General features: G+C 44.6%; 1 protein-coding gene across 16 annotated transcripts; it reads right to left on the bottom strand.

Moving 5' to 3' along the window:
• Positions 1–16,664: 16,664 nt before the first annotated feature.
• On the bottom strand, positions 16,665–20,645 carry LOC120679326. Of its 16 annotated transcripts, none has more exons than XM_039960882.1 (7): positions 19,938–20,645; positions 19,624–19,713; positions 19,470–19,528; positions 19,282–19,392; positions 18,083–18,137; positions 17,100–17,352; positions 16,665–16,907 (listed from the first exon to the last, which is right to left on the bottom strand). In XM_039960882.1, the coding sequence occupies exons 1-6, from the start codon at positions 20,156–20,158 to the stop codon at positions 17,244–17,246; spliced, it is 645 nt and encodes a 214-aa protein (XP_039816816.1). In that variant the 5' UTR covers positions 20,159–20,645; the 3' UTR covers positions 16,665–16,907; positions 17,100–17,243. The 16 variants fall into 16 exon arrangements, 15 of the variants coding, with proteins under 15 accessions (XP_039816816.1, XP_039816818.1, XP_039816820.1 ...); XM_039960884.1 differs by having other exon boundaries at positions 18,083–18,128; XM_039960886.1 differs by having other exon boundaries at positions 19,282–19,347.
• Between the last annotated feature and the right edge of the window lie 5,929 nt (positions 20,646–26,574).

The following is a 26,574-nucleotide window of genomic DNA, read 5'->3' as shown; positions in this document are numbered from 1 at the left end:
TATTGATAGGATAAGACTATGCGTGCGTTTGTGAGTGTGTGCGGTGTTTCCCAAAAAGAAAGAAAACTACTACTTCAAAGTTAAGCCAACCCAAGGCATCACGCTGGGCCGCTGACCACTAGTTCCCAAATGATTCGCGCGCGTCGGTGGAGCCGTTAACGATGCGATCAGCTTTCCCCGGAGACGACTCTGTGGCGATCCCGTTGGCGACTGAGATCCCGTCGCCAGCCTAGGCCGCAACACCGGCTACCTGGACCTGCAACACCGGCGATCACTGTGATCCCAGTGCCCACGCCCCACCTATCGAGACCCACTCGGCGGCGGCCACCGCACATCGACGGTTAGCCGCTCCGGCGCCATCGACCAAAAAAAATTTCGTTCCCACTAGGGCTACGCCCCCTTAGGAACCCTAGTTTCGGGATCGCTTTGTGCATGTTGTATTCGCTTTGAAGGCACACATATCTTTTGTGTCCTCTCCGATCTCTAGCTATGGTCGGATGTGGAGATGGAATCCGGGACAACCGGAGGCTGCGGTTGCTGACCTGCTGAAGAATCTGAACTTGACGGCAGAGGAGAAGGAGGTCGCAGCGTTTCAGCGATGAAGAAGACGACAGTGGAACCCCAGCTACGGCCTACGGAATGGGCGCTGGTCGGCAAAGTTCTGTCGCCCTCACGGTGCATGCTAATGCCGTCCATGGCGCGATGAAACCGGCTTGGGGAAACCCGCGTGGTTTGAAGATTAGATCGATCGGGATGAAGGGTGAAAACCTATTTGTGGCTGAGTTTGGCTTTAAGCAAGACATGCTACCGTAGGGAAGCACGCAGTGATCCTACGTGAGTATGAGGAGGACCTCAAGCCATCGGAAATCAGATTTCATCGAATGGAAATTTGGGTTCGCATTTTGGACCTTCTGTTGGGATGGATGAATCAGAAACGTGGCTCGCGAGCGATGGGTCTGATCGGAGAGGTGAAGAGGCTGGATGTTGATTCTCATGGGAAGGCTAGCGGCCCATACCTGAGAGCTCGTGTAGCCATTGACGTCGAAAAACCCTTGAGACGGGGGGGTGCTGCTAGAGACAAAGAGAGACGGGGCGCCTGAATGGTTTGCCATCGAATATGAGAAGCTATTGTTCTTTTGCCTGTCTTGCGGTGTCATGGGACACTCCCATCTGGAATGTGACAAACCTGTCGTTCGCAAGGAGGACGGCAAGCTGCCTTATGATGTTAAGCTTAGGGTTTTTGATCCCAACAAGAAGAAGTTGCAAAGCTTCTCGAAGGCGGCTGCTGAGGCATACGGAAGCGGATCATTGTGGACCTCAAAACAGTCGCGAGGATCGGCGACTAGATCGGGTGATGGACCTTCTGAGAATTTGAAAAGAACTTCGGTGTTTGAGGAGGAAGAAGTTACCTCACCACATAAAGTCAATCCGAGCTCTGAAAAGAGGGTGGCACTCGCCGCCACTAACGTGAGTCGGCTACTCTTTCAGGCTCGGAAGGAAGAAGGACAAAAGAAACAAATGAAGAGGAAGTCTAAGGTGTCAAGCTCGCATACGACGCCGGACCTCAATCTTCCGGTTGGTGATGAGACATCCTTAGTTCCAAGGGGCCTTGTGTCCACACGGGTGAACCAGATTGATGGTGAGGCGGATGGAGCGGGTACTGTGACTTCGGATGAGTTGACGAAGAAGCAAAAAAGGTCTAATACTCAAACAAAAGGAGGATCGGCGGCAGCTGCGGGTGGTAGTCCCCGCCGGGCACAATGAATTGTCTGAGTGTGAACTGTCGGTGCTGTGGGCAGCTCGAGGCAGTTCAGAAGCTCCGCCATCTGGTGGAGACATTCAAGCCCGCGATGGTTTTCTTAATGGAGACAAGGATGTCGGAGGCGCGAGCACTTGGTCTACAGCAAGTGCTTGGTTTTCCAAATGGGAGTGTAGTGGGGTCTGAGGGCCAAAGTGGTGGCCTAGCTCTTTTCTGGAGACGAGATGTTACCATTGCCATTCAGAGCAATTCGCGGTCACATATTGATGTTATCCTCTCCTGTGATGTCGTGGCTGTTCGGCAATGGCGGTTCACTGGGTTCTATGGTGCACCTCGTCGGGAACGGAGGAAAAATAGAAGGTATCTACTGAAATGGCTCCGGGCATAGCTTTACTTGCCATGGTTGTGTTCGGAGATTTCAACGAGGTGCTTCTAGCTGTGGAACATTTTGGAAATAATGTGCAGGAGTCGTAGCAGATGGCAGGCTTCCAACAGGCTGTGACAGAATGTGGCTTGGTAGACCTTGGTTTTACTTGGCTTCCCTATACGTGGGACAACCAGCGGGATGATGAAAGAAATGTCAAGGTTCGGTTGGACCGGAGCTTTGACGACTAAAAGTTTATGGACCTCCTCAATGAGACATCGGTTAAACATATTCCGTTAACTTATTCTGACCATTCAGCGTTGATCATTGAGGTGAAAGTGCCAGAGAATAGAGTTTTTAGAAGAAGACGCAAGAAACGCCCTTTCAGATATGAGCACATGTGGCAGAGGCACGACTCCTCTGTTTACTTTGTGAACCAAGCATGGGATCCTGGGACTGGTGCCTGTGATCTATTGTCAATTGCCTCTTCCTTATCCGCTTTAATCATTATTAAGCACATGGGATAGGGATGTGTTTGGCTCAGCGAAGAAAAAACTACTTTATCTACGAGAGCAGTTGGAGGTAGAGCGAGGCCAAACGTTATATAGAGGACCAATGGCCAGAGAAAAGGTGCTAATGGCCGATCTGTCAGAGATCTTGGCAAGAGAAGAGGCTATGGAAAAACAGAGGGCTCGTGTGAATTGGTTACTGGACGGTGATAAGAATACAACATTCTTTCAGGCTAAGGCGAAAGCAAGAGCACGAATGAATCGTATTCAATCGCTTGCAAGGCCAGACGGAACGAGATCCTCAGAGCAGGAGGTTATGGAGCAATGGACCGCTGAGTTTTATCAGAACCTATTCACTGCCCAAGAGCAGCTTGAACCTGACCTGGTATGTCAAAATGTGCCTAGGAAGGTGTTAGACCAAATGTGCGAGCTTCTAGTTCGACCTTTTACAGAAGAAGAGGTACGTAATGCATTGTTCCAGATGAAACCACGCAAAGCACCAGGCACCGATGGTTTCACTGCTAGTTTTTTTTTCCCAGAAACATTGGGTGCTGTTGAAACGGAATGTTTGTGAGGCAGTTCTTGGATTCTTGAATTGGGGAGTGATGCCAGAGAAAATTAATAAAACTGTTTTGGTGCTCATTCCGAAGGTGGCAAATCCACAAACTATCTCAGTTTAGGTTGATCTCCTTGTGCAACGTTATCTACAAAATCTGCTCGAAAACATTGGCGAACAGACTTTGGTTGGAGCTGGATGACATAATATCAGAGGAGCAAAGTGCCTTTGTTCCTAGGAGACTTGTCACAAATAATGTATTAATTTCTTATGAATGTATTCACTACTTGAGGAACAAAAAAGGAAAATCTGGATCTTGTGCTATCAAGCTGGATATGATGAAAGCGTATGACCGCGTGGGATGGAGATATATGCATGACATCATGTTGGCATTGGGTTTCCCTCCAGGCTGGTGTAATCTGGTGATGAAATGTTTGTAATTGGTGACTTTCTCAGTGAGAGTGAATGGTGCCCTTTCACCATCATTTAGGCCGACAAGGGGAATCGGCCATGGTGACCCTATTTCCCCATATTTGTTCCTGCTTTGCTCTGAAGGCCTGACATGCATGCTCAAGGTGAGAGTACATCTCACGCGGAGTTCGGGTCAGTTTACATTCCCCATGGATTTCACATCTCCTTTTTGCTGATGATTGCTTGATTTTTACCCAAGCGTCTAAACGGGGTGCGGAGAGGATTGCGCTCGGTATGTATAACATAGGGACAGGACAACTTGTGAATAAACAGAAATCAGCAGTGTTCTTCAGTGAGAACTGTGATGGTGTGAAAAGGTAGGAGGTGCATGATGCGCTGCAAATATCCACTGAAGCTTTGGGGGAGAAATAGCTAGGCTTGCCTACATCAGTTGGGCGAGTTGTGGATGGCACTTTCAATTATGTTATGATCGAATTTGAAATTTTGTCAATGGGTGGGGAGAGAACTTCCTAAGCTGTGCAGGAAGGGAGGTGCTGATTAAATCAAATGCCCAGTCAGTACCCACTTATCCTATGAGCTGCTTCAAGATCCCTTCTAATATATGTCAGAAAATGCGGACTTATATTTCAAATTATTGGTGGGGAAGTTCCATTGATAATCACAAGATCCACTGGCTTAAATGGGAGAAGCTATCTCAGCCAAAAGCTGATGGAGGAATGAGATTTTGAGATATGGCAGATAGCGGCCAATCCTCCTAACTGCGCGCAGGCCGGGCTTAGAGCACGTGAAACGCTCTATTTAATAAAGCAATGCTAAGAAAACAAGGATGGCGCCTCATGACTCGCCCTGACTCACTTTTTGCAAGGGTAATCAAAGGTAAATATTATCCTAACAGCTCATGTCAACGACCAAGAAAAGGAGAAGCTCGGAAACATGGAGAGCGATGCTGTATGGGAGTGAGGCCCTGGAAATGGGACTGATCAAGAGGATTGGTCTAGGGGATAGACTCAACATCTGGGAGGACAAATGGATTACAGGCCTTGAGTCCTTTAAACCAACTGTCAGGTTGGACTCGGCACGGGTTGAGCGTGTAGAGGAGCTTTTTATTCCAGGGACTCGAGATTGGGATGAGCAACTGGTTCGGTCCTCCTTCATCTATCGGGATGCAGCAGAAATTTTGAAAATTAGGCCGGGGGTCAAGCTGTAGGAAGATTTAGATGCCTGTGCTTATGAAAGAATTGGTGTCTACTTGGTTCGATCCTGCTACCGAGCGCTAAAGAAAGAGCAAGACAACAAGATTGAGGTTAGTGATAACTCGGTTGCGGCGTCAGATGGAAGTTTTTGGTGGAAAAAAGTGTGGGGACTCAAAATACCGCCTAAAATCAGAGTTTTTTGGTGGAGGGCAATGCATGGTTTTCTTCCAACAAAGCAAGAACTCAAAAGAAGACATGTTTCTAAAGATCATTGTGAGACGTGTGGAGTATCGGGTGAGGATTTATACTACATCGCGATATCATGCACTTACGCGATTCGGTTCTGGGAAGCTTGTACGAGAGATCACTGGGTGCAAGCTACCATCGCTTCATCCAGTGACATGGACAAGGGACTTGTTGGCTGCGGATATGTGCTCACAGGAGGAGGAAGCTCTCATAATTTGTGGCGTCTGGTCCCTTTGGTCTGGGCAGAATGCACGACGGCATGGAAGAACAAGTTGGAATCCTGGTGCTGCGGTGAGACATATTGCCGACATGGTCCAGGAACTCGTCTGCCTGGATTCTAAGGGAGAGCCATCGCCAAGGGTGCCGGGTAAGTGGATGCGTCCGCAAGAACTGTGGGTGAAAGTTAACTCCGATGCTTCCTTCGTACCTCCCTCGAGGATAGGAGCAGGTAGAGTTGTCATTAGAAATTTAGATGATTGACTTCTGTCGGTGGCAGCAAGAAGATATGAGCATGTTCCTGATGCTCTAACAGGGGAAGCCCTGGCAGCACGAGATGGCCTGAGGCTAGTTGCAGAACAAGGCCATGAAAATGTTATCCTGGAGGTTGATAATCTTTCCCTGGTTAAATGTGATAGAACCGCAAATTAAACGGCTTAATTAAGTGTAACCACCATTATTTGAGCACATCAGACGCATTAGCTTAATTAAGTATAACTTGACAGTATGTTTCAAACCCACAAGCCGATCGAAACATCACTAGTAGTCTCGCATAACGGCGAGCGCAGACGGTACCAGCATGATACAATTTTATAAAATAAATATCAATATAAATATTTACAAAACAGCTTAAATTTAGAATTTACATACAATAGAATAAATGACAGCAGCGGAAGAGAATATACCCTAAGAGAAAGAAATTTGATTGAGAACCAAAAAAACAAAACGACAACTACAAAAACAGAAGGACGTCACATCGAGCCCACCGATGCTAATCCTGGTTAGCTTCTATACTTGAAATAGGGTAAACCACAAACCCTGAGCAACTAATACTCAGCAAGACTTACCCGACTATGGGTATACTTAGCCCATTATCTAGACATGCAAGACTTTTGGCTGGTGGTTTTGTTTTGCCAAAAAAGCAACTAACAGTGGATCCTTATTTTCAATAGTTTAACTCAAGATTCTATATAGATAATTCATCAACTATGATTTGCATAACTAAAGCAAACATGGTAAACATTGAATATTAATTCAGAATAATCATTTCCATATATCATTCATGTTCCATTTCATTACTAGGATGCCGTGCAGACATCAAGGTGCTCATATCCGAGAGCGACTGCCGGCGAATCGATCCGATTTAACCTTGCAAGGTGGACCTAACCAACACGGCACATATTTGCCCCGTCGGACTATACGAGCCAACCATTCTCCACCCTGCCTCGAACTACAGAACCGCCCCACCTACATATAGTCAGCCGAGCCCTACCAGAGACCACCAAAAATAAACATATGCATCCCAATTCTCCGCGGCCACTCGACTGCCCTAAGGGGTGGTGATGAAGTTCTGTACTTTCGAAGTGAGGCAGTACTAGGCTCACCAGTTTCGACTACCTTCTACTCCCAGCATGCGGTTAGTACAGTTCAAACTCGATCAGCAGGGCCAGACAATGAATGGTCCTTAACCGACACAGACGGGGCTAGGATACTCAGGAACCCTATCTTGCTGCCATATCCTACATCTCATCATCATTCCCCGTCCGGTCTCCATTTTCCTTTATTCCATATTGCATTCCATATCTCATATATTGAAATATAAAGACATCTATATCTCGTGAGTAACAGGAAGTTACTTGACTTCTATCCTATAACTCGCGAGTGACAGAAAATCACTCGACTTCTACCGATACCTATTAAGCATAGCAGTGTTATCGACCTACACATACTAGTATAAGACCAAGGGAACCTAGGGATCATGCAGCTAAGGTTCCAGGCAATTTCTAAAAATGTAATGCACAAGTAATAACCATATAATAATTCATAATTTAAAATAGTAGGTTATGCACCGGGCTTGCCTGGGATAACACTAAATTAGTGTTAATATTATCAAGGCCTTGGGCCCTTCCGACCTTGGGCCGGGTCTTCGGTTGTGCCAGCTGGTTCTTCTCTCTTCAGGACAAGTCCTCCAAACAACGTCTTGTGGTTCAGTTCGGTTCCGTAAACACGTGCTTCACATCCACATTTTGCACATCTAGCGTATCTAATGAAATGCAATAACACAGATGTATAAATGCAAGGATGATGCATCAAAAAGACAAAGCAAGCTTAAAAGGAAAGCGGGTCAACGCTGCACTAGGAGAGTTCATTCAATTTATTTTTAGCCTAAAGTGTTTCCTTTAAACAAAAACTACTAAACTCGTTTAGGAAGGCTAGGCATGTATACAAAAGCAAAAGAGAGTACTAAAGGACTTCATTTAACTGACTCATAGAACCCTCTAGTTTAATTTGAGATAACCCGGAGACTCTCGGTTCCAAATCGGAATACCCGGACACAAAATCCGGAGTATCCGAAATAGCATGCCCGGAATATCCGGATACAATTCTGGAGTATCCGGGTTCCTAAACTTTTCGACAAGCCTATAAAGTTACCTACAATTTTCTTATTATTGTCAAAGCATGATTCAAACCCTAAACGAGCTAAACAATGCCATCTTCCATGTCGGTTTAGAATGGGCGCAAAGCAACACATAGCTTTTATTATTTCCATAGCTCGTAAACTATCAAGCCTAAAATCCTAAAATTTTACCAGGCATCAACTATCTCTTGAGTAACATGGCATAAAAATCTCACATTTATTCTAGCACTAAAACTGCAGTTATGAAAAAGATAAGACAGACTATCATAAAAAAACTAACCTATATATTTCTATTTTTAAAGCAAAAATTCTCTACTAACACACATCATATTATGACTCCACTGCACAGAAAACATTATCAAACAACACATTTCATGACTCTATCTTGCAGAGCATAAAAATATGAATCTAATAGAACTAATTTGGCAATTTTACAATTTTTCTACTATTTACTATGAATTTTACAAGAAACTAAAACTGGAAATTAACTCAAAACCGGAACCTCCGGGTTCAAAACCAGCAGTTCCGGATTTGGGGCAAAAACAGGGGACAGAATAGGGGAGGGCGGCGCTGGCCGGCCAGATTCCGGTGGCGGCAGTCACCAGAGGCGAGGGAGAAGAGGGGGAGGAGCAAGGGGGCGACGAGAGCAACCTTCTGGGGGTCTTGGTTGGGCTCGGGGATGGCCGGAGTGGCTCGCCGGTGATACTGTAGCGGCGGCGGCAGTGGCTAGCGGCGGCGGTGGCGCTCCGGTGAGGAAGGGCGGCGGGAAAGAGGTCGAGGAGGATGAGGAGCCCACCACGAACCCATTTTGGGGGTCGATTTGAATGGAGGATGGCCAGAGAAGCGGATCGACGAGAGGGGATAGAGCTCGGGTCGTGCTCTAATTGAGCCGACGGTAGGGCTAGTGATTCCGGCCGGGGTAGGGCATGGTCGAGCTTAGGGAGAGGCTGTAGAGGTGAGGGACGAGGTTGAGGAGGCTTTCGTGAGAGGAATCGATGGATGGTGGCCGGAGACGGTCGGGTTGCCGGCAGAAGCAACTCTGCTCGACTCTGCTTGCTCTGTCTGAAAGAGGAGAAGAAAGGGCCGAGTAAGAGAAAAGCGGCAGGTCGGTTGAGGATAAAGATGAATGCCAATCCGGAGTATCCGGGAATTTCTGAATTATCCGGATAAATACCCGGAGATTCCGGGTTCACAATGATTTCCAACGATAAATTGAGATTGAGTCGATTTGATTTGTTTTGAAAACTGTTTCAATTATCAAAATTGAGCCATTTGGCATCCACAACTATATTTTTAGCTAAAACACACTTATTTCCATGTTCTTGAATTTTAATATAATTTGATTTCAAAAATAGCTCGAACTTTTGTTAGAAGTCATTTTGAAAGAAATTTTCTGGTCTCTTCGGTTAAATTGCTAGCAAAAATTTATCCAGTGGTTTTGCTCATGCAGGTTTTAATACTAATGATCATGTTAAGTCTGTGATTAATATTAACTATAGGTGATTAACACCTGGGGTGTTACAATCCTACCCCCTTAAAGAAATCTCGTCCCGAGTTTTAAGCGGAGAAAGGGTTAGCGACGTCTAGACTACTAACAGATTCTATAGGTAGACTTTAGGAAATTGTTATTCACAATGAAGGCATTTCTTGGAACTCTTAAGTACGTACTCTACACTTTGTGAATTCAAAGGTCTAGTTCTCTAAGGTGCTAGTCTCTAGACTAATCATTGCCAGCTGATTTTAATGTTGGTATAAACATTGCCAGCTGATTTGCTAATTCCTTGCTCGACATGGTTCTAGGAGACATAAGTTTCATAGCAACCAGACTGTCATTATCTAATTGGAGATTAATCACATCACTGTGTGAACTAATCAATTGTTTTTCCACACTAAAAAGCTCCAGGGCTTCAACTTTTGCAGCGAATAACTGTGGATAATATATGTGGGCACAATCACTATCAAAGTCGGCTGAAAAGAGGCCGGTGGACACATTCACCATCAAAGTACCAGCACATAGTAGGATTTTGCAGAGAAGAGAGGTTCTAAGTCCTGGAAAAATCAAATCCTTAATTGGGTTGTGAATCTAGATAGAAAAGACATCAAGGTGAGTTTTTCTAGACAGAAAAGACATCAAGTTGGGTTTTCCGCTCAAGGACATTCTTGCTCAAGTTGTCTACTAATCAAGTTGCATGATGCAAGACGACTATGTTACTATGCAAGTTAGTAAACCCCCATAAACTCCAACGTAAAACACCCCACTCGCATTCTTACTCCTCTAAGGGCCTACCCCCTTAAAGAACAAAAGCAGAGAAAAATGATTCCAAAGCCTGCACAAAAATAATTGGCGATGTAGTTTCACCCACACGTACTCAAGCACCAGCACGCACCCAGTGGCACAATCGCGTGGCGGCCGCACACGTGAAGCCCTAGGTCCCGTCGCGGCACTAGAGATCGTGGGGCAAATCTTCACCACATAAAAACCAATAATAACACCGCGAATAACACAAATGGATCGAAAGAGATTAAATAAGCAGAAAGCAGCAAGAAAACATGTTCAAAAGCCATATATATATAGTCAGTCAAACTACCACTAATGTTTTCCTAACCTTACATGGCCCAATGCAATGTGATGTAATGCAATTGTGCGGTTGCCATGCAACAAACGTGCGATCTTACTCATGCATGATGACTATAATGATGCATAATGACAACGATGAATGTGATCAAGTTTTTAATTTACTTATATTTATTTGAGCAAGAATGCAAGCGGATCCATCTTAGGCATATGAATCAAGACGATTAGAAATCAACGAATACAAATTGTGGAAGGAATAACAGGATACTTTTAGTCTTCAAGGATGGCCGAAATGAATTATCTTTGAGCATGAAAATGAAGGGCCTAGAGACAAGGATAAATTGTAGAGTTTGATTTAGAACCAGTACTCAAAAGAACCTATACAAATCCATGAGATCCTCAAATACTATTCCAAAATGATATTTTGATAGTGTCTCTACAGAGTTTCGGAGAGTCCGAGTTGCAGTCAGGAATAACAACATCCGGATTATCCGGACATATATCCGGAATCTCCGGGTACCCATTATTTGAATAGATTCCGAACTCAAACATGTCAATTTTTTAAAAACTTAACAACTGTTGTGCACTTTAAGTTTTAGAAAACTCGGCTCAAAAGTATTAACCATAACCTGAATTCTACTCACCGAAAAACTCTAAAATTTATCTACCACCCCGAACTACAAATTACAACTTTCTAATTGTTTAGTTGTTGCGAGAAAATGATCTTGGTGGTGAGAATTGGCCACATGCTATTAGTGCCAACTCTATGAATTTGTGAGACGTGCACAAGGTGAAAACGATTATACCAAAGTGCTAATGAAACCAAAAACATAAAAATTCAATAAGATGATGCGATGCATGCATGACCTATACGTCCTAACAAAGATAAATTTTTGCCAATCAAACTATGGCAATATACGAAGATCATTCGGTGGCATAATACGGACTCTCCCTATATATATACTAGCTGTTTGCTACGAATTATTCCTGCGTAAACGGGGTTAGTGTACGTGCAGAAAAATCACAATATGTATATTCATGACTAATAAATAGCTAGAATTTAGTTGATACTAGATACACTGCCACTTGACATAACCTACCCTATATAGGGCTTACGAACTAATCTCTCTTAATCCCTTAAGCACAAAGAAACGTAGTTTTCTAAAGCTCACTTTTAGTTTTGAAATCACCAAAATAATCACGCTAGTACCCTTCCTGGTGCATTTTAGCTCTGATACCAGCTGTGACAGAACCACCAAGTTAAACGGCTTAATTAAGTGTAACCGCCATCATTTGAACGCATCAGGCGCATTACCTTAATTAAGTGTAACTTGGCAGGTTGTTTCTAACCCACAGGCCGATTAAAACATCACCAGTAGTCTCGCATAACGGCGAGTGCAGACGGTACCAGCATGATACAACTTTACAAAATAAATATCAACATAAATATTTACAAAATAGCTTAAATTTAGAATTTACATACAATAGAATAAATGACAGCAGCGGAAGAGAATATACCCTAAGAGAAAGAAATTTTAAACAAAACAACAACTACAAAAACAAAAGGACGTCACATCGAGCCCACCGATGTTAATCCTAGTTAGCTTCTATACCTGAAATAGGGTAAACCACAAACCTGAGCAACTAATACTCAGCAAGACTTACCCGACTATGGGTATACTTAGCCCATTATCTAGACATGTAAGGCTTTTGGCTGGTGGGTTTGTTTTGCCAAAAAGCAACTAACAGTGGATCCTTATTTTCAATATTTTAGCTCAAGATTCTATATAGATAATTCATCAACTATGATTTGCATAACTAAAGCAAACATGGTAAATATTGAATATTAATTCAGAATAATCATTTCCATATTTCATTCATGTTCCATTTCATTACTACGATGCGGTGCTGCGATCAAGGTGCTCATATCCGAGAGCGACTGACGGCGAATTGATCCGATTTAACCTTTCAAGGTGGACCTAACCAACACGGCACGTATTTGCCCCGTCGGACTATACGAGCCAACCATTTCCCTCCCCGCCTCGAACTACAGAACCGCCCCACCTACATATAGTGAGCCGAGCCCTACAAGAGACAACCAAAAGTAAACATATGCATCCCAATTCTCCGCGGCCACTCGACTACCCTAAGGGGTGGTGACGAAATTATGTACTTTCGAAGTGAGGCAGTATTAGGCTTACCGGTTTCAACAACCTCCTACTCCCATTATGCGGTTAGTACAGTTCAAACTCGATCAGCAGGGCCAGACAACGAACGGTCCTTAACCGACACAGACGGGGCTAGGTCACTCAGGAACCCTGTCCTGCTGCCATACCCTACATCTCATCATCATTCCCCGTCCGGTCTCTAAACCCTTTAAACAAAAACTACTAAACTTGTTTAGGAAGGCTAGGCATGTATACAAAAGCAAAAGAGAGTGTAAGGATCACCGGGGTGTCCGACCCTAGAGGGGGAGGGGGGTGAATAGGGTCGCTAATCGCTTTTCTATCCTAGGGCTCAATCTAATTGCATAAGATAAACCTAACACGTCCTACACATGCTAGTTATGACTAAGGTTTATCTATGCTACCCTCTACTTACCCCAAAAGACTTGCAACCTATAGTCAATCCTAATCAAACTAACTAGGAAAGTAAAGGTAAGCAAGAAAGAGTAAATGCGGAAACGTAATGCGGTAAGTAAAGCGGTAAGGGAGAGGATATGCAAACTCCCGTGAAGACACCAAGACACACGATTTAACGTGGTTCGGTTAGGACACCAAAGTCCCTCCCTACGTCCACGGCCACTTGCTCACAAAGAACAAGTGTGATACCGAGTCTCTTCGCTTGATCACCGTCTTGCCACGCCTCCAAGGCTCCCGACAAGCAAAGGCTAAGTGACACCAAGTCACAAAGACGAGGTCACCGCCACCGTCTATCTCGAAGCGTCACCACGGCACCGTCTTCACTATCTTGGAGCTTTAACACCAAGTAGGGGCCTCCTTCCCCGCACAAAGTGTCGTTGCCACTCCACACCAAGTCGGAGGGTCACACGACGAGTACAAGTGTTTGCTTGCCGCAGCAAGACTTCTCTCAAGGGAGCTCTCGCAAGAACTAATCCCTAATCAAGCACTAAGCACTCTAACAAGTGTGCTTAAGCCTATATGATGTACAATGAAGCTCTATGGTGGTTGGAGATGATCTTTAGCTCTAGTATACTTCTTTGAACTCCAGCACACTCAAATGGTGCGGCCTTGGGGGTATATATAGGCAGCACAAGCAAATATAGCCGTTGGAGAAAAGCTGCCAGAAATGTGCTTAACACCGGTTAATCCGATGCTCCCCAAATCGCCATCGTCGGTTTAACCGGTGATACTGAACTGCCCACTGAAAACTAGCCGTTACGTGTACGGGCAATCAACCGACGCAATCGACCGGTGTATGTAATATTAGCGTCGGTTTAACCGGTGAGTGCAACTGTCCTCTGATCCTTGAAAAACAAACTCTCTGGACAACTGCACCGACGCCATTAACTGGTGCATCATCGGTTCATCCGATGTATGCATTTTTCTTGGTCTGCTTCTGCCATTGCACCGACGTATTCAAACTTCCTATCGTCGGTTCATCCGGTGCCAAACCCTAGCCCGCAGGCCATCTCTGTCATTGCACCGATGAGTACATTTTGCCTTACGTCGGTTTAACCGGTGATACTAAAACTCCCAGACGTGCTCAAGTCAATGCACCGACGTGTGTAGGGGCGGCCCTTCGGGCCTAGCTTCGCCTCTCTTCTCTTTGTCATCACTTGAACCTAAAAGCCTGAGTATATCATCTAAGCAAACACATTAGTTCAAGTGTTGCGTGTGTCATCAATCGCCAAAACATTATATTGAAATATGGCATGAGAGGCCATTTTCGCTACAGAGAGTACTAAAGGCTTCATTTAACTGACTCATAGAGCCCTCTAGTTTAATTTGAGATAACCCGGAGACTCTAGGTTCCAAATCGGAATACCCGGACACAAAATCCGGAGTATCCGGAATAGCATGCCTGGAATATCCGGATACAATTCCGGAGTATCCGGGTTCCTAAACTTTTCGACAAGCCTATAAAGTTACCTACAATTTTCTTATTATTGTCAAAGCATAATTCAAATCCGAAACGAGCTAAACAATGCCATCTTCCATGTCGGTTTAGAATGGGCACAAAGCAACACATAACTTTTATTATTTCCATAGCTCGTAAACTATCAAGCGTAAAATCCTAAAATTTTACCAGGCATCAACTATCTCTTGAGTAACATGGCATAAAAATCTCACATTTATTCTAGCAATAAAACTGCAGTTATGAAAAAGATAAGACAGACTATCATAAAAAAACTAACGTATATTTCTATTTTTACAGCAAAAATTCTCTACTAACACACATCATATTATGACTCCACTGCACAGAAAACATTATCAAATAACACATTTCATGACTCTATCTTACAGAGCATAAAAATATGAATCTAACAAAACTAGTTTGGCATTTTTACCATTTTTCTACTATTTGCTATGAATTTTACAAGAAACTAAAACTGGAAATTAACTCAAAACCAGAACCTCCGCGTTCAAAACCAACAGTTCCGGATTTGGGGAAAAAATAGGGGATAGAACAGGGGAGGGCGGCACGGGCCGGCTGGCCAGCCGGATTCCGGTGGCGGTGGTCACCAGAGGGGAGGGAGAAGAGGGGGAGGAGCAAGAGGGCGACGAGAGCAACCTTTTGGGGGTCTTGGTTGGGCTCGGGGATGGCCGGAGTGGCTCGCCGGCGATACAGTAGAGACGGCGGCAGTGGCTAGCGGCGGCGGTGGCGCTCTGGTGAGGGAAGGCGGCGGGGAAGAGGTCGAGGAGGATGAGGTGCCCACCACGAACCCATTTTGGGGGGTCGATTTGAACGGAGGATGGCTGGAGAAGCGGATCGACGGGAGGGGGTGGAGCTCGGGTCGTGCTCTAATGGAGCCGGCGGTAGGGCTAGGGATTCCGGCCGAGGTAGGGCATGGTCGAGCTCAGGGAGAGGCTGCAGAGGTGCGGGACGAGGTTGAGGAGGCTTTCGCGAGAGGAATCGAAGGATGGTGGCCGGAGGCGGTCGGGTTGCCGGCGGAAGCAACTCTGCTCGACTCTGCTTGCTCTGTCTGAAAGAGGAGAAGAAAGGGCCGAGTAAGAGAAAAGTGGCAGGTCGGTTGAGGATAAAGATGAATGCCAATCCGGAGTATCCGGGAATTTCCGGATTATCCGGATAAATACCCGGAGATTCCGGGTTCACAATGATTTCCAACGATAAATTGAGATTGAGTCTATTTGATTTGTTTTGAAAAGTTTTCCAATTATCAAAATTGATCCATTTGGCATCCACAACTATATTTTTAGCTAAAACACACTTATGTCCATGTTCTTGAATTTTAATATAATTTGATTTAAAAAATAGCTCGAACTTTTGTTAGAAGTCATTTTGAAAGAAATTTTCTCATCTCTTCGGTTAAATTGCTAGTAAAAATTTATCCAGTGGTTTTGCTCATGCAGGTTTTAATACTAATGATCATGTTAAGTCTGTGATTAATCTTAACTACAGGTGATTAACACCTAGAGTGTTACATTAAATTGCTGCGATCTAATGATGGTCGTCATAGCATGATTGCTAGCATTTGGCAAGAGATCCAAGAGTTATGTAGGGTTTTCAGATGTTTTAAGATTATGCATGTAAATAGGGAAGGCAACGAGGCGGCTCATGTCTGTGCGAGTCTGCCTTCGGAGTTGAACCCTGAGTTGTTCTGGTCAGACTGCTTTCTGACAAGACTTGCGGAAGTAGTTCAGACTAATTGTAACCCTGCGAATTAATAAACTCTTGTGATCTGCTCTAAAAAAAGGCATCACGTTGGCTTCAGAGAGGTAGATCTTTTCAAATCTTATGCACATGCCTAAGCCTAAGAGCATCTTCAACAGATTGTTCATCCCTCTCCTTGATACCAAAAATTTTATTCTTTTGCAATAGGAGGTGCTTCATCAGATTACTAATTCCATTGTCAATACAAAATTGTTTTTGGTGATCGCCAAAACACACCTCTCTCTTACTCAAATGTAGAGGATTCTTCTTTCTACTCTATCCTTTGAGTAATATGTTACCTACAACAAATATAAAAGATATTGCTGGTGATGGAGAGAAAAAAATATATAGAATATAAGATATAAATAATATGGCTCTGGGTGCGGGAGTTCGGACGTGTGGCCTCCCAAAGAAAAAACAACCCGGAATGCTAGGGATAGAAAGTCTAATACATCGAACTAGAACATTCGGCGCGCGATGCGCGCCCTACCATTTGAACAATCAAATATAAGTAATCATAAAGCAATAAAAACTGAGAATTGAACATGAATTCAATAAGAAACCACTAAATCTTGTAACAAGCACATCGCCATCATGTTTGTCTATCTAGCATTTGAATCATAAGTACCACAGCACATCACTATCCTAGCCATTAGGTGTTTGTCCAGCATCTCAATAATAAATATTACAACACATCCGATATCACCTATCCATCAGGTATCTGCCCGGCATCTCAATCATCAACATCACAGTACCGATGAGTTGTAAATCATAGTTTGCAACTAGTGGCGGAGCCAGGCTGAACTGCTAGGGGAGGCTGAGCAACCTTGATATAACATTTAAAGAGGCTAACCACTGTTATTTGCATGGAAGATAAGATGATAGTGCACAGAAACTCCATGGGCTGCCGGCCAGTAGGGGGGCTAGAGCCCCCCCCCCCCCCAGCACCCCCTGGCTCCGCCGCTGAATTGCAACTCCTCCGCATCACCTATCCATCAGGTGTCTGCCCGGCATCTCAATCATCAACACCACAGTACATCCAAACACCAAATTGCAGCACATACGGCCACTATAAATCTACATCCATATGCATAGCTACCAAACAACCTAGCTGGTAGCTAATCACTATGCCACAATTGCAGCGTGGAGGTCGATGCAGACTCCAGATCCCATGCATCGGACTTTTGTTGCCGGAGATGAAGACCAAACAAAAGCTGGCCGCAACTGGTAGAGACAAAATCAACATGAGCTGCAATAGTCATGCATCCTTACTTGGACTGCAAAAGGATAATAATTTAATGTCTAGCATGTGTCATGGAGATGTAGCAACAACTTCCAATTGATTTGTTACTTGAATGGTTTCTAAAAACAGGATGGAAGGTTGCAAACTAAAAAAGACCAACAAAATAGTAACACTCGATTGTTTCTCTGTCTTCTGTGTCTTCTTACTGCATTTTGTTTAAGTTATCTAGCTTGGCCACTTTGATCAGCCGAGTTTATGTGGTTATATACCTTGTCGATCTCATTTTGTTCAATTGAAAGATATCACATGTAGTCAGCTCCCAATGTTTAGTCAATACATGGTTGTGCTTGCACAAGCAAGCTAATAACGGGCAAGCAATCATCTTAGGCTGTAATGCTATCTACTCTATTCAGGTCCATCTAGGATAGCATGATTGTGGTACCTATGACAAGAATATTGAGGAGTGGACCTAGCGAGGTGAAGTTGACGTTAGGTTAAGATCTGAACTTGAGTTGAATCATGGAGCCAATGCTCGTATTTTCTCCCATCTTCAGAGTACATTTCATATGCTACTTAGTTCTTCTACTCTTTGCAAAAAAATAATCACTTCGCTGTTTACTCTCAAAGTAGGACTGGAGTCATGTGCTTGTTTTGATTTTACTTCTCATAAAAATATCACATGCAGGAGCTTGATGAAAGTAGCCAAGTACCTGTTTCTGATCAGAGGTGGCTGCACCACTGTCACTGCCACCACTGCCATCTGCAGTTTCTTCACCAGTAAATAGCTTCTTAGCAACTTTCTGGCTAGGGAATGAACGGGATCTAGAAGTACAGATATGAGTTTCGCTACAATAAATATGTCTTCTTTAAGTTAAACGTTATTTACTTGGTATGGTAGGGAAAAAAGAAAATATGCAAAATGGCTATAATTACTAAACTGTTCTACCAAAGTTTTTGAGATATTACTGGATTAAGGTATTTTGATCCTCTTCAACTTTGTAAATGTCAAAATTCATCAAAATTAATAAAACCTCCGATTGTACCCATGAATAGAAGCTGAAATTGAGATTAAAACTGATTCTTTCTATGAAACACAACATACTTCCCATAAATATAGTGCACAATCTAGGAGGCCATCAGAATTTAGAAATATTATGACAGCCAAACTGAATTCTAAATTAGCACCTGTTACTGCTATAACCTGAACATGTAGAATATTTGTCCTACAAGTCAGCTATCCAACAAAACTTTGATTAGTGCAAACCATGCTCTGCAGACCCTATTTGATTCCCAGCACCAAACTGAGGTTATCCTATTTTCTTGGCCTGTTTGATTGACCCGACACTGAAATGAAATAGGGTCTATGGAGCTGGCCTCCAACACATTACAGGAAAGCTGATCATCAATCATGATTGGTCAATATTTGGTTCACTACAACATTATGGAATCCGAATTGGTTTGACAACTGAGAACCATAAAAGTGAGAGGTCCAGCAATGCACTCACAATTTTGGTTTGGTTCATTGAAGATCAGACTACACATTGCTGAAGCAAAATAGTTCTACAAGCAAACAAGATGCCAAAAGGCATGGCCTAGTTATTCAAACATAACAACAAATGATCTCAATATGATGACTGATATTCTCATTTAACTCATGAATACACTAAATTAGGGGGAATATTAGATCACGGCCAGCCATTTTATAAAATCTAGGCGGCGGAGAGCAGGGTAACTTCATTTCAAAATCTAGGCACAAGACAAAAATCCAGGTTTTCAAAAAGAAAAAGAAACACCTATTTTGCCGATGAACTGATCAGTTCACCCAGGCACAAAACAGAGAGGTAAGTTTAATTTGTGCCCTAAATTTGTATTTCTTTCAGACTTAGCTGATGAACTGATATCTGAATTACTACCTTGATCCATTTGCCGTATAGGTGAAGGTGTGTGATCATCACTTACTAAGCCAAGTCCTGCCTCTCCTGTCAGATACGAACCAAGCCAAAGAAATGAACCGTAGCACAATGCTGAAACACTCATATTTTTTTGTCAGTTTTGTCAGAACAAGCAGAAGCGAAGGAGATGGACAGTAAATTAATAATACCATTGCGAGCAGGCGAAGGAAATAATCGCCATCTAATGGTCCAACCTAATGAGACGTAGCTGACAAAAGGAGTAGTGTTAATTCCAAAAGGCAGTCGAACAAATATTCAAATGCAGGTAAGAATACAGACTGAAGAGGATGGTTGTTTGCTCACTTGTAGAGCCAAGTGTAGGACGGCGGGTTCATCTCGTAGAGCTGATGGAGGACCGTTTGTGTGGCCTTGTAGGTGGTAGTTGATGATGTTCTGCGCATCAGAACAATGGCAACTGATGATACTTCTCTCAAATTAACCAACCCACACAACCAGAGCTAAGCGTATTGCATCATCTTCTGATAATGAGACAATGCTAAACAAATAAGATCCAACAATATAAAACAACGACTTTTCATGTTCAAAGAGAGCTACATAGAATAGAGGAGAGATTAGAGGAGGCGGGGAAGATGAGGAGAGAGGATACGGAGAGGAACCTGGGTAGCATCTCCCGCATCGTCGTTGCCGGCAATGCCCTCTCCATCTTCCGCACGCCCCTAGCGAACAACAGCACGGCGGGTGTCGGATGCCGCCAGCGAGCAGGCGATGCGCGTGCTGCGGTCCGTGGCGCGTCACGCGGCCACGCTAGCCGTGCTGCAGGAAGTGGTGCAGTCCTGGCGTCTGCTCGCGTGCTCGGGGCGAAGGCGGTGGAGCTCATGCACGCGGAGCTGGATCTCTCCCACGGTGGCGGCGGAGGCGGAGATCGTCCAGGCGGAGCCGCCGCGGTGGCGGCAGGGGAGACGCGCCGCCACAGGAGCAGAGGCCGGGACCGGCGCAGGTGGAGACGGAGGAGCACGAGCTGAGACTCGGCCGGTAGAGGCAGATGCGTCGCAGCAGGGGATCCAGGCGCACGTCTCTCTCTCGCAACCGCCAGCCATGCCACAATAGCTCCTGCCCCCGCCCGCGCGAGATCTGGTGGGCCGAGCTTGCCGAGGCCTTCAGTGCCGTGCCCGAGCCCGGCCAGGGCCTCCACGCCGGGGGGTCACCGGCTGCCGCGCCGAGCACGCCCTTGCGAGATCTAGCGCGGGAGGCCCTGCAGCCGAGCTAGGGCCGCGTGCTGGTAGAGGTGGGAGGGGGAGGCGAGGGACGGGGAGGCGGAGGCTGGGGGCCGAGCTGGGTGAGGCGGCGGGGGAGACGATGCGGCGGCGGAGGCGCGAGCGCGAGCGAGCAAGGAGAGCGGCGGCGGCGGCAGGGAGAGGAGAGAGAGAGAGAGAGAGATAGAGAGAGGTGGTAGGGTTTGGAATGGAGGAGGGGTTTCCGCAAAACGATGTGCGGGCGGTTTTTTTTAAAAACGGTAAGAATTCTCGATTTTCTCTTCTTCACAATGAAATAAATTTTACAGAGAGGATCTATATGCAAAATAATATAGCATCTTTACTGTTATGATTGGATGAGTTGGACTATTCTGTAATTTCAATAAAGAGTAAGGGGTTTTTTGCAAAACCGCCAGGGCGAGCGCTGATCAACACGTGTCCAATTTTTACCGAGAAACACAGGGAGAGAAGTAGAAGGGAGTTACTTTTAACCATTCTAATGCCCTTCCCACACTCCACATCTGCTCCGCCGCAGGCCCGTTGAAGGCCATGTGCAGGGTGAGCAGCTGCACAGGGCCTCCAAAAACTGAGGGCCCCCAAATCGATAGTGTCAAGGCCCATAGCAGCATACGAACCGTCGGCCAATGAAGCAGAGTGGCCCATTGACTCGCCCATCCTGGCTTCCTTCCACGCAGGGTCGCAGCCTCGTAGGTTTGCTTCCACGAGAACACGAATCGTCGCCGATGCTTGCTTTCCTTCGACCGATCGATGTGACCGCAGCGCTCGTCCCTCCGCTCGACGTCCGTCCGTGCCGTCGCTGGATGCCGCGCCGCTGGCCGCACCGTTACCGGCTTGCTGCGCAGCGCCGTCGCCGCGGCGCGCCATCGCTGCTCCGTTGCCGGCTCGCCGGTCGGCGGTCGCCACGCCTGCACCTGCACCGCTGGCGCTGCACGCCATCGCCGCGCGCCCGCGCCTCACTGCTGCGCCGCATTTGACATTTGAGGTGAGCACCTGGCACCAAGCTTTAAACTTTTAACCTAGTTTGCTTCCTAATTTCCAAATTCCTATCCAGTACGTATCCTAGTTTGCTTGATTAATTGATTATTCCGTTAAAAATTATGATGTTTGCAAGTTATAATCTGCAATGTGGTACATCAGTCAACAAGAATTGATTGTGACTATTTTCTTTCTTTTTGTAAAATAGGAGGCATCTGTTTAATGCTTGTTACTCAATCAGTCAATCATCATCATGTCTACAAGAAACAGGAAATATGATAGTGGTGCTGAAAAGCGTAAGAAAAAACAAAGACTAGAAGCCGCAATTCAATTCCAGAAGGGTGCTCTTGAAAGATTTATTGTTAGAGAAACTGCACATGCTAATGTGATAGAGGCTGACACTCCTGCCGCACAAGTTCTTCAAGGAGATAATGCATTAGAGTTTGATATCGAGGTTCCTGCTACAGAAATCCCTGAAGGAGGCCATGATGATGGTACTGCAAATGGGGGTGACGATGGAGATCAAGACCATGATAATGGTACTGCAAATGGGGGTGACGATGGAGATCAAGACCATGATAATGGTACTGCAAATGGGGGTGACGATGGAGATCAAGAACATGATAATGGTACTGCAAATGGGGGTGATGATGGTAATATTTCCAATCACATAAATAATTCTTTCTAGCCTGATATATTTGATCCAAGAACTTGGAATGCACTTGATTCTAAAATGATAGACATTTTGCTACAAAAGGGTCCTAAAAGAGACTTGTCTATTAAGTATGGACCTAGAGACAGATTTGGAAGAAGGTTCTCTGCATCATCATACAATAGAATTCTACCAAATAGAGAAACATGTGATAGAGAATGGCTTGTGTATAGCAAAGACCTTGACAAAGTATTCTGTTTTTGCTGTAAATTGATAAAAAAAGGGCTTGTGAGAGGTCAGTTAGCAAATGAGGGCTTTAATGACTGACTCATCTTGGCCATAGACTTAAAGAGCATGAGACTAGTAGGGAACATGTCACAAATATGACTGCATGGTATGACTTGCGTCTCATGTTCCAGAATAATCAAACAATTGATAATGTTGCTCAGCGAGAACTACAAAAAGAAAGAGAGCATTGGAGAAAAGTTTTGCAGAGGATTATTTTGATTGTTAAATATCTTGCAGAGCATAATATAGCATTTCGGGGAAGTAATAGCAGGTTGTACCAAGATCACAATGGCAATTTCTTAGGACTTGTTCAAATGTTGGCTGAATTTGACCCAGTGATCAAAGAGCATGTTGATCGCATCACCAATGATAAAATCCGTGATCATTATCTTGGTCCTTCCATCCAAAATGAGTTGATAAATTTGCTAGCTACTGCAATCATTGCAAAGGTAAAAGAAGCAAAGTATTTCTCAGTTTTACTTGACTGTACTCCTGATGCAATCCACCAAGAACAGATGTCTTTGATAATAAGGTATGTGTAGGGAAATGGGTAGGCTACGCTAGCATCACTACCGCATATACCCAAGATACTTGCGAGTAGAAGATCATAGATCGTTACCACTAGACGCGCAGTGCAGCGGAAGAAGTCGCGCGTCGATGTAGAGGAAGTAGTCGATCACGTCCCACGAACCGAGCTCCTCGTACTTGATCCCGGCAGCCGATCAGCGCAGCAGTCGCAGCAGCGCCTCCACGGAGTCCACACGTACGGAGATGAAACGCCGGGCGTCGGTGTGCTAGCACCGCACGCACGGCATGGGCGGCGGCCGAGAGAGAGAGAGAGGGGCGGTGGCTAGGAGGTGGCGCGGCTCACAGGGGTGTCGCCCCCCTAGCCCCTCCCTCGTATATATAGGGCGTACTAATGGGCTTCTATCTCATAGGCCCATTAGTAACCCTAATCCCTCTTGGATCAATATCATCTTGGGCCTTTAAACCGTATTGTGATGATGGGCTCTTGGGCATATCACCAACAATCTCCCACTTGCACTAGAGACAATCATACAGGCAAGCTTTCCAACATTCCAAACCCCTTAAGTGTGTGACCCGTTAGGTTCATGTGTAGGTGGTCGTGATCGGAAATCATTTCCGAATCACAAGTCAATAGCGGCACCTAGCTGGGCATAGTGACTCACAAATACACATAAAGATCATATCGGCCGAACCTTAGATATATTCATACACTGATCCCTTTGCCACACGATACCAGTCAAGCTCAAAGCGAGATGCGTGCCACCTTTGTGATAGCTCGACCATTCTCTCGATCTAATAGTGGATTCTATTCATAACTAACCTTTAGTCATCATGATTAACTTCTTTAATCACTTTGGCATGGCCATGCACTTTCAAATCCAACTATCTCGAGGGGCCCAGAGATATCTCTCCCATTATCTAGGAGGGGCAAATTCCATCTTGATCCGCTCACATCCCATTCCATGTTTCATGACACACATGTAAGCTACTTTTGTAACTACCCAGTCACGGAGTAGCGTTTAGCAGCCCCAAGATGCACCACTACACACAGTGAGAAACAATGGCGATCTCAGGTCTAAGGATCCAGTAGGTATAACACTCAAGAACAACTGATGGCACATACAAAATAACAATCCCAACATTGTCTTGGAGTGGGTCAATCCAACACCATATTCACCAACATGTGTCCACATCATTAATCCGATATCTCCATATCCATGATCCGTGAAACATGATAATCAATTAATGCACGTGCTAGTCTCAACGTCGTTGTTGTCCCACACAACGACATAAACTAGGGATAATTTAGAATCATATCATTGTCAACAAAGAGTTTCACGAACAAGTCACATACTTGATAATCAATGTAAAAAATAATCATCCATGGAACAAATAACAATTATTTATCATTACATAAACATACTCATGACACAAAAATCTCCCACGCACACTAGAATTACTGATGTAAGTATCTAATATCCATAGATATCATGTGCGCCTCATGCTTTGGTTGTGGGAGAGGTTTCGTCAACGGATCAGCAACGTTTGAATCCGTGTGCACCTTGCAAACCTTCACATCACCTCTCTCAACAAAGTTACGGATGAGGTGATACTTCCGCAGTATATGTCTGGACTTCTTAGTTGTTCTAGGCTCCTTTGCTAGTGCAACGGCACCACTATTATCACAATAGAGATCCACTGGACTGGACGCATTAGGAACAACACCCAAGTCAGAAACAAACTTTCTGATCCAAATAGCTTCTTTTGCAGCTTCGGAAGCTGCAATATACTCGGCCTCTGTCGTCGAATCAGCCACCGTATCTTGCTTGGAACTCTTCCAGCTCACTGCCCCACCATTGAGGCAGAAAACAAATCCGGATTGCGATTTGGAGTCATCTTTGTCTGTTTGAAAACTAGCATTGGTGTAACCCTTTACAAGGAGCTCATCTTCGCCTCCAAATATTAGGAACATATCCTTAGTTATTCTTAAGTACTTAAGGATACTCTTTACAATTGTCCAGTGAGCTTCACCGAAATCTGACTGATACCTGCTCGTAACACTTAGAGCAAAGGAAACATCTGGGCGCATGCAAAGCATAGCATACATGATCGACCCTATGGCTGAAGCATAAGGAATCGTACTCATCCTCTTTTGCTCATCAGGTGTCGTAGCACACTGACTCTTGCTTAGAGTAATGCCATGTGACATTGGCAAGAAACCTTTCTTGGAATCTTGCATATTGAACCGATTCAATATCTTGTCAATGTACGTGTCTTGGCTTAATCCAATTAGCCTTTTTGATCTATCTCTATAGATCCTAATACCCAGAATGTAAGCCGCCTCTCCTAAATCCTTCATCGAAAAACTCTTTTTCAATGAGGTTTTAACGGCTTCAAGCATTGGAATATCATTTCCGATCAATAATATGTCATCCACATATAGGACCAGAAACACAAGTGCGCTCCCACTAGCCTTTTTGTAAACACAAGGCTCATCTTCATTCTTGATGAAATCAAACCCTTTGACTACTTCATCAAAACGAATATTCCAACTCCGAGATGCTTGCTTCAATCCATAGATGGACCTCTGAAGCTTACATATTTTCCCAGCATTTTTAGGATCGACAAAACCTTCAGGCTGTGTCATATACACATCCTCACTTAGATGTCCATTAAGGAAAGCGGTTTTGACATCCATTTGCCATATCTCATAGTCATAATATGCGGCAATTGCTAGGAGAATCCGAACAGACTTTAGCATTGCGACGGGCGAAAAGGTTTCCTCATAGTCAACACCTTGAATTTGTCGGAAACCTTTCGCCACCAATCATGCCTTATAGATATGAACATTTCCATCCATGTCTAATTTTTTCTTAAAAATCCACTTACAGTCGACAGGTCTTACACTGTCAATCTGATCGACCAAGTTCCAAACTTGATTATCATGCATGGATTATAACTCGGATTCCATGGCTTCAAGCCATTTGTCGGAGTCGGGTCCCATCATTGCTTCTTTGTAGGTCAAGGGCTCATCATTTTCCATCAATAATACGTGGCGCTCCTCCGTAATAAGGAGGTTGAGCTTGTCATTCGTGGGGCTGGTGCCTCAACTATGGGTTGTGCAACATCTTGCACATCCCGTGGATCTTCAGTAGGTGCTGAAACAGTTTCGGGTGTTTCCTGAATTTCTTCAAGTTGCACCTTGCTCCCACTAAATCCTTTTGAGAGAAACTCCTTTTCTAAGAAAACACCATTGCGAGCGACAAACACTTTGCCTTCCGCCTTATTGTAAAAATAATATCCTTTGGTTTCCCTAGGATACCCCCACAAAGAAGCATTTGTCTGACTTTGGAGTGAGCTTATCTGACATCAAACGTTTGACATAAGCCTCACATCCCCAAACTTTGAGAAAAGATAATCCGGGACGCTTCCCAGTCCATATCTCATATGGTGTCTTCTCAACAGACTTACTTGGAACCCTATTCAGTGTGAACGCAGCAGTTTCAAGAGCATAACCCCAAAATGACAATGGAAGATCAGCTTGGCTCATCATGGACCTAACCATGTCCAACAAGG

Source organism: Panicum virgatum, chromosome 6N (genome assembly GCF_016808335.1).
Source record: "Panicum virgatum strain AP13 chromosome 6N, P.virgatum_v5, whole genome shotgun sequence".
Lineage (NCBI taxonomy): Eukaryota > Viridiplantae > Streptophyta > Magnoliopsida > Poales > Poaceae > Panicum > Panicum virgatum.
The sequence above is the reverse complement of the archived record's forward strand: the minus strand, read 5'-3'. Positions and strand labels throughout refer to the sequence as shown.

Coding starts and splice junctions, on each gene's coding strand:
- LOC120679326 (XM_039960882.1), bottom strand. CDS start 20,158: ATGAGCTCCACCGCCTTCGCCCCGAGCACGCGAGCAGACGCCAGGACT. Junction 19,529..19,623: donor TCCTACACTTGGCTCTACAA/GTGAGCAAACAA, acceptor TCCTTTTGTCAG/CTACGTCTCATTAGGTTGGA. Junction 19,393..19,469: donor TCCTTCGCCTGCTCGCAATG/GTATTATTAATT, acceptor TGAGTGTTTCAG/CATTGTGCTACGGTTCATTT.